This window comes from Hyperoodon ampullatus (genome assembly GCF_949752795.1).
Source record: "Hyperoodon ampullatus genome assembly, chromosome: 6".
In the NCBI taxonomy this organism is placed as follows: domain Eukaryota; kingdom Metazoa; phylum Chordata; class Mammalia; order Artiodactyla; family Ziphiidae; genus Hyperoodon; species Hyperoodon ampullatus.
Window position 1 is genome coordinate 18,426,267 of NC_136919.1, and position 7,224 is coordinate 18,433,490.

Here is a 7,224-nt window from a genome sequence, read left to right on the forward strand (position 1 = left end):
ATCTGCAAGAAGGAGGCAGGAGGAGCCTCATCCAAATTGGACTTCTGACACACACTGAGAGGCCATATAATTGCCTCATCAGTAAGATTTCAAAGAAAGCTTAGAAGGTCACCAATATCATCATGGAATGCAGTCAAATATGATAGAAGGAAAACTGGAGAGCACTGTGTCAAGAGTCTAATCAATAGCCACTGAGTTTTATCTGTGTCAGATTTAAGAACAGTTGACATCTGTGCCAGAAAAGTGTAAAGGCAGTTATGCAAACCATCCAGCTGCTTCCCAGAACCCACAAGTTCACTGAAGATCATCTGTAAGGAATACACAGAAGACGGCTAGCAAAGGGACTCAACAAAGTTACTCATAAAAGCCTGCAAACAAACAGATTTCCACGTTGTCAAGCCAACTTCCAAATGTTGCTTACAGCTGGGTAAATTTGACCTTCCAAGTGTTTGCTCTTCTTTGTCACCCGTTTTAAAAACAAGAGACCTAACTCAGGATTACGTGGAGGAAATTTTAGCATGCCAGGTTGGGTAAGAGATCAGGCTGTAGAGTTAGACTGCCTCAGTTAGAATCCCGTTCCTGTCGCTTACTAACTGCATGACCTTGGGCCAGCTGCTTAGCTTTTCTAAGCCTTTATTTCCTCATCTGTAAAATGGGGAAAACTGCCGTGCCTACCTCATAGGGTGTGGTGAGGAATAAATGTGTTAACTTGTATCAGGTACTCAGCACAGTGCCTGGCACATGGCAAGGACTCCACAAATACAAGGTTATTACTGAAAGTTTCTTGCTTCTCATTAATAAAAGGTTCTGCAAATATTCATAGAACAACACATGGACTACAACTGGGCATATGAGAGCAAAGAAAATGGCCAAGAGGTGAGTAGAAGAAAAGCAGAGATGGCCTAGCATAATCATTATAATCGTTACCTCTTACTGAGAGACTATGAAGTGCCTGGCACTGTGTCAAGTACTTAATGAATATAATCTCATTTAATCATCCTGGGATATTATAAGGTAAGTACTACTATCTTTCATACAAGCAACCAAAGCACAGCAAAGTTAAGTCATTTCTCCAGAGTCAGATACCCAAAAAATAGACTCAAATGTAGAACTTTCTGACTCTACAGCTTTTGCTCTTCTGAAGTCTACTCTGATTACCTGTAACCGCTTGGTGCAGTTATGGCATGACATGCAAAAAACCGCCCTCGATATTGGGAGATATCAGTGTCATACTACACCAGCCTAGTCCTGTAATGTACTCTGGAGCTCCACTGCACACATCTTATGCACTTTCATGGGAAAGGAGGGGCTGGAGATTTCTTTTTTTTTTTTTTTTCATAAGGTTGTGTATTGATTCGATATTAAGTATTAATTGCATGATCATCATAGCACCTCTTTACATCACACAATCACCAGAATTAGAAACTGCTTTGAAAGCTAAAAATAGGGCACAGCTCAATAATCAGAAGTTGCACACTGTTACTAGAGAGAAACCAGGTGCATGGTACAGTGCTGCTGCAAAAATGGAAGCCTGGGGCTTCCCTGGTGGCGCAGTGGTTGGGAGTCCATCTGCCGATGCAGGGGACGTGGGTTCGTGCCCCGGTCCGGGAGGATCCCACGTGTCGTGGAGCGGCTGGGCCTGTGAGCCATGGCCGCTGAGCCTGCGCATCCGGAGCCTGTGCTCTGCAACGGGAGAGGCCACAACAGTGAGAGGCCCGCGTACCGCAAAAAAAAAAAAAAAAAAAAAAAAAAAGGAAGCCTGGCGATTTGACGAGGAAGCCAAATCACGTGTTTTAGACAATTTTAGGAACCTGGCAATACTGTTGAAGCAAAATACTCAACACAGCAGGAAATGGAGCCCCCCCAAAAAAGCGTTCTATAACCAAATAAACATCTGATATTTCCTTTCCCTTTGAGAATAAATACAGTTAAGGTCACTTTTAGCCTTGAAACGGATATATGTTTGCCTATGATGATCTTGCTAACGACTACACGATATCTGATGTCCTCTGCTAGGACTATAGTTTTAAGAAAGCCATAGTTACAAGAGTCATCTACTGTTAATACCTAGAACTTCCTTTTATGGCAACCACTATAGAATTCACTTGTCTTAAAACAGTGAACAAGGGAAGATGGCCTCATGTTTCCTTTGCAATAATAGTATATGTTGAGGATCAAGTGGCTTTCAAGCAGCATGGTGGGTGTGAAAATGTTTGCAGTTTAGATCATTCTGTTGCGTTTATGGGTTGGTGAGTCTGTAATGACATCGCCACACTGGGCTGAGGTATGCTTTCTAGTTCCACCATTGTCCAAGTGGAGTGCCACTTCTTCTGATACGAAAGTGTTCAAATCGACATCACAGAGCCCATTTCTCCTTCGACTAGCATTCGATCCACTGCTTACACGTGTAGGAGAGCCTGGGGTACTCGAACGCACGCTTATACTAGCCATTGCACCACTAAGACCATGCAGAGCTATGGCTTCCCGGAAGGGTTGCAAATCAGTCTCTACAGATGAGCTAGTTTCCGTTGAAGTAGCTCGGTTAGGGGACACTACAGTCAGTCTTGGGGGAGCTCTAGAGTTCCGCGGTGGAGGGACTTTTCCACACAGGAAGCTGATCAAATCTTCTCTACGAATAGTTCTTCTGTGCTTTTTAACCCAAGCCAACACATCCTTATTGCGTCGCTGATAGCCAATTTGAATTCCAATATCAAAACTTCGCTGATGGGTATCCACGCTTTCTCTGTAAAGGCTGGTGATGGCAGTGGCTGCATTTTGGAAGGGAACCCAGAGAGAAAGTCCTGGCTGCTGACACACTCGGTCCCGATGACTGAGGAACGTCGTCGTCGCTACCGCCGTCGTCAACGCCTCTGCGGCTGCTGGTCCCCACCCACATGCTGACGCAGAAGCACTGCCCACTCGGTCCCGCCTCCCTTGCCCGGTTGGGGGGGCTGGAGATTTCTACATGCTCACCAACTTTCAGAAAGGCAGAACAGAGCAAACACGTGGACGAAGCTAAGACACATGGTCTCCTGCCCCATGAAGTTCTCTATCCCCTGATGATGTAAATTGACAGGGCTAGCCTCAAAAATATATTCATGTCATGCGAGTATAGCAAACATTTATAAAAAGAGGCACATCGTAGGTATTGTGTTGGGGGGGGGTCAGTACAGAAAAATGAAATCTTATTGAGTTTGTGCACAAGGAAAGCTCACTGAAAAACAAATAAGCAATTACGAAACTGTATATTAAGGCATAGTGATGGAAAGCTTGGGCTTTAGGAACAGAGACCCTGAATCTGAATCCTGGATCTAAACTTACTCACTATATGGACTCGAAGCAATCATGGTACTTCTGCATCTGTAAAATGGGGCTACTATGCCATCACTACTGCACGTGACTTCTTGAAGAATGAAATGGGATAAAGCACATAGACAACTTAACATTGGCACACAACTATCACTCAACAGTGTTCATTGTTATACTTGAATTAGACCGCTTGCTTGGGTCTAGTCTTAGTTCTACCTCCTACCAGCTTTGTGTCCCTGAGCACGTTACTGAGCTACTCTGTGCCTCAGTTGTCCCATACGTAAGCTGGGATAAGCCTAATACCTGCCTCATAGGGTAGTAACAAGGATAAAGTAAGGTAATATGTATAAAGCATTTAGGAAAGTGTCTGGCATATAGTAAAGACTCAGTGTTAGCTACTACAGTAAGTCCCCTACAAACCAAACTTCGAGTTGCAAACTTTCAAAGACCTTGAACGTGCGTTCCATCAACATCAGACGTGAGTGAAATTGCAGCTGGACCTCCGTCTCCTACTGCTGACGCTCCTTCAGCTCTACCATCTCCCACCTCCTCTCCCTCCTCCAGTCAGTAACTCTCCTTGTCCAGTTCACTTGATGCCAGCCCCTGGATGCCAGCTGCTGTCAAGGCACTGTACTGTAAGATTAAACATGTTTCCTTTATTTTTTGTGTTTGTTTTTAAGGCATCATTTGTGTGAAAAGTATTATAAACCTATTACAGTACAGTACCATATAGCTGACTGTGTTAGTTGGGTACCTAGGCTAACTTTGTTGGATTTACGAACAAATTGGACTTACGAAGGCACACTCTGAACGGAACTCTCAGAACGCACTCTCGAAACGGGGACTAACTACTATTGTTGTGATTATTTTTGATAGAGGTAAGCACAAGATACTGTAAGAAAATGAAGAGGCACTTAAGTAGAGCCGTGGTGGGTGGGTAGGAAAAGCTTCCTAGAAAACAGAGTGAAAGTGAGCATATGCCAGGTAGATGGGTAGGGGTTAGGGGACAATAAGGGCAAAGGCAGGATTTCGAAACAGCATTCCTGGATTTCCTTTACATTCAGTCTTCAGTGGAGACCTTGCTGCTCACATCTCTTGTTTTTGCCCATTACAGTTCATGGGTCCTGAAATTGGTTTGAAGGCAAATTCCAAGCTAGCAATGGAGTGGGAGGGGGTAAGAAGAGAATGCACTACCCCGTTTTGCAAAAGGGCTGTAACCATTTAGCCCATTATTTAACACTGAGGAATGCAGTAAGGTCAGAGCCTGGATCACCTTTCAATGTAGCTATGGCTCCAGCAAGTAAGCTCTGAAATTGCTTGAAGTCATTTATACCAGTGAATGCATATGTATCAGGGCTTGGTTAAAGATTTAGAGGATAAGCTGGTTAATAGAATTAATTTGATATATCCGGTATAATTCAGTGGAACACGTAAGTGCCCTTCAGAGCCCAAAACTGATGGGAGAGGAACAAGTCTTTGTACCAGCCATTAAAGAAGGATTAGTTGGACTTCTGAAAGAATAAGCCCATGACTTTCATTCTTCTCTAGGTGTGTGCATAATAGATTTCTTGATAAATGACTACGCTATAAACAACTTACCAAAAACAACTTGGACTGCTGATGTACGTTTGTGTGTGTGTGTGTGTGTGTGTGTGTGTGTGTGTGTGAGTGAGTGAGTGTATGGGTTTTTTATTTTTTGCCACTTCAGATTCATTCCATAGTCAAAGCTGATCCCTTTGCCTCATTTCTGAAGCCAGGAGGGAATGCGTGAAAGACCAGGGTATCATACGCTCACTAAGAGCATAGCCCTTTGTGAGATGGGGTGGGTAGGAGGTCACCTCCGTCCTTCTCTGGGCAGCTTGCGTAGGGCCCCTGGAAGGAACAGTGGCTAGCTGCCTTGGATTAAAATATGGACTGGCCTGGTACCGAGGCTGCTGGTAGGAGCTGAGAAACAAGGCAGCCGAAAGAATCTAATATTTACTGCAGTTCACCAATATGTAAACGTCCCCATATTTTGCAGTGGAAACACAACTTTGTAGGACCAAATATCCAGTTTTTTGAAGGTGATTCAAAACAGGAGCAGATCATATTTTCTAGGAGAAATAAAAGCTTCCTCCTACATTCCTGTTCATTTTGCGATGCCAAATTAGGGAGAACTTCTGGCTGAGAAATAGGAAAAACAATTGGAGATGTTTTAAGATGATGAGACAGGTTCTTTTCATGCCATTCTCAGTATATATGTTTTTTTTTAAGGTGTCAAATGGGGACAATGATAACTTTTTTCCAATCTGGGAAAAATAACTTGGGAGTAAATGCTGATACTCTTCTAGGGTATGTGTGTCTATGGCCAGTATGATCATTAAAATATTCTGTGTCACTGAGTACATTAGAGGGGAATTTTAACAAAAGGAAGAAAGGAAAGGAGAAAGGAAAATAGTATGCATTTTCTTTTTACCTAAAAGTATTACATGACACGGTTGTTTTGACTTTCAGGGTTCATGCAAAGTGTCCAGCCTAGTGCCTGGTAGATAGGGATCATGTAAAAACAAAGAAGAGGGATGTGCTTAAAGCTGATTTTTACCAAAAAGGTAGAGGTATTGCATCTTATATTAATTTGTGTTCTTACATAAACTATCCTTCCTCATGGAAGACAATCATTGTTTTCCTGCTTCTCTCTCCATCCCTTATTGAGTCAGCTCAAGTGCAAACCTTGGTCCATAGAGAAAGGAAGGCCTGGGCTGATGGACCACTTCTGACTGATCTTGGGCAAGTCCCCTCACCTCCATATGCCTGAGTGTCCTGAACTATAAAATGTGGATAATGATGCTGCCCTTACAGAGTGGTTGTATGGATTCAGTAAGAACCTTTTGATAGCTATTGGCAAGGAAAACATGTATCTCATACTTTCAGTAATTGTCCATCATTTTTCCCTTTTTTCTTCAACAAAGATGCTGCCTAACATATAGGATGTGATCAGTAAGCACGAGCTTTGCATTGAGTTGGTTGACAGACGTTTCTACATCCTTTGCAGCTTCTCTGGTTTGCAATGTAAATGAATGCTAAGAAAGCCAAGGGTCAGCAATGCAGTGGAGCAAGTCCTGGGCACCAACAGCCTTTTCCAAGCCATGACAGATAAAATCCATGCCAAACTCAAGTAGGTCAAGGAAGAAAGAAGGACAGAGGAGCAAGGACAGAAAGCAGGGAGAACAGAGGGATAAAGAGAGAGAGAGAGAAAATAAATGTGGTTTTGAAATACTCTTCTAATTCTTTGGGAAGAAAAGACAGCAATGTTGAGCTAATGCCCTCAAAATAGATCTGAGCAAACATATGCCAACGATCTGGAAAAGAAAAATCTTTTCTGACACTTCTCTTTAAGTAACGCTGGAATGTGGACTCCGGGAAGGGAGGGTAGTACTGAGGCCAGGCAAGGTCTTGCCCACACTGCATCAGGTCCTCTGGAGTAGCACTGCCAATGTTCGGACCTGGCTTGTGACAAGAAAACCTCTGAATGCTGTGGTTTGGATTTTGCTTGTGGCTTTATTCTCATGTGTGATGTCTTCTCATACCCAAGAAACCAGGCCTTGCCTAACTGACATCAGACCAAAAGGCTACCCACACTTGCAAGGATGCACGCCATCTTGCCCTTTACACTTTTCATGGATCTCTCTTAAGAGGAAGGGGAGAGAGTTGGGAATGGGAGTCACAGGTGATCAGTCCTTCTCCTTTCCTTGTATCTACAACATCATTTTATGAACTAAGTATTCCAGGCGTGGTAACTGATATTAACTAGAAAAATATGGTTTGGGCAAATGAATTTGGGAAATACATTCAATAAAGTTAGAGGTCTTTTTTTTTTTTTTTTTTGCAGGGCACATTGATATGGTAATGTGTATTCTATGGGCTCTCAGCCACCTT

The 7,224-nt window shown here is 43.1% G+C and overlaps 1 protein-coding gene across 1 annotated transcript; it reads right to left on the minus strand.

Moving 5' to 3' along the window:
- Positions 1-2,220: 2,220 nt before the first annotated feature.
- LOC307054776 (HUWE1-associated protein modifying stress responses 1-like) lies at positions 2,221-6,946 on the minus strand (the record flags this gene model as incomplete). The annotated part of the gene is made up of 2 exons (XM_079706670.1): positions 2,221-2,961; positions 6,926-6,946. The coding sequence occupies 2 exons, from the start codon at positions 6,944-6,946 to the stop codon at positions 2,221-2,223; spliced, it is 762 nt and encodes a 253-aa protein (XP_079562796.1).
- Positions 6,947-7,224: the final 278 nt, after the last annotated feature.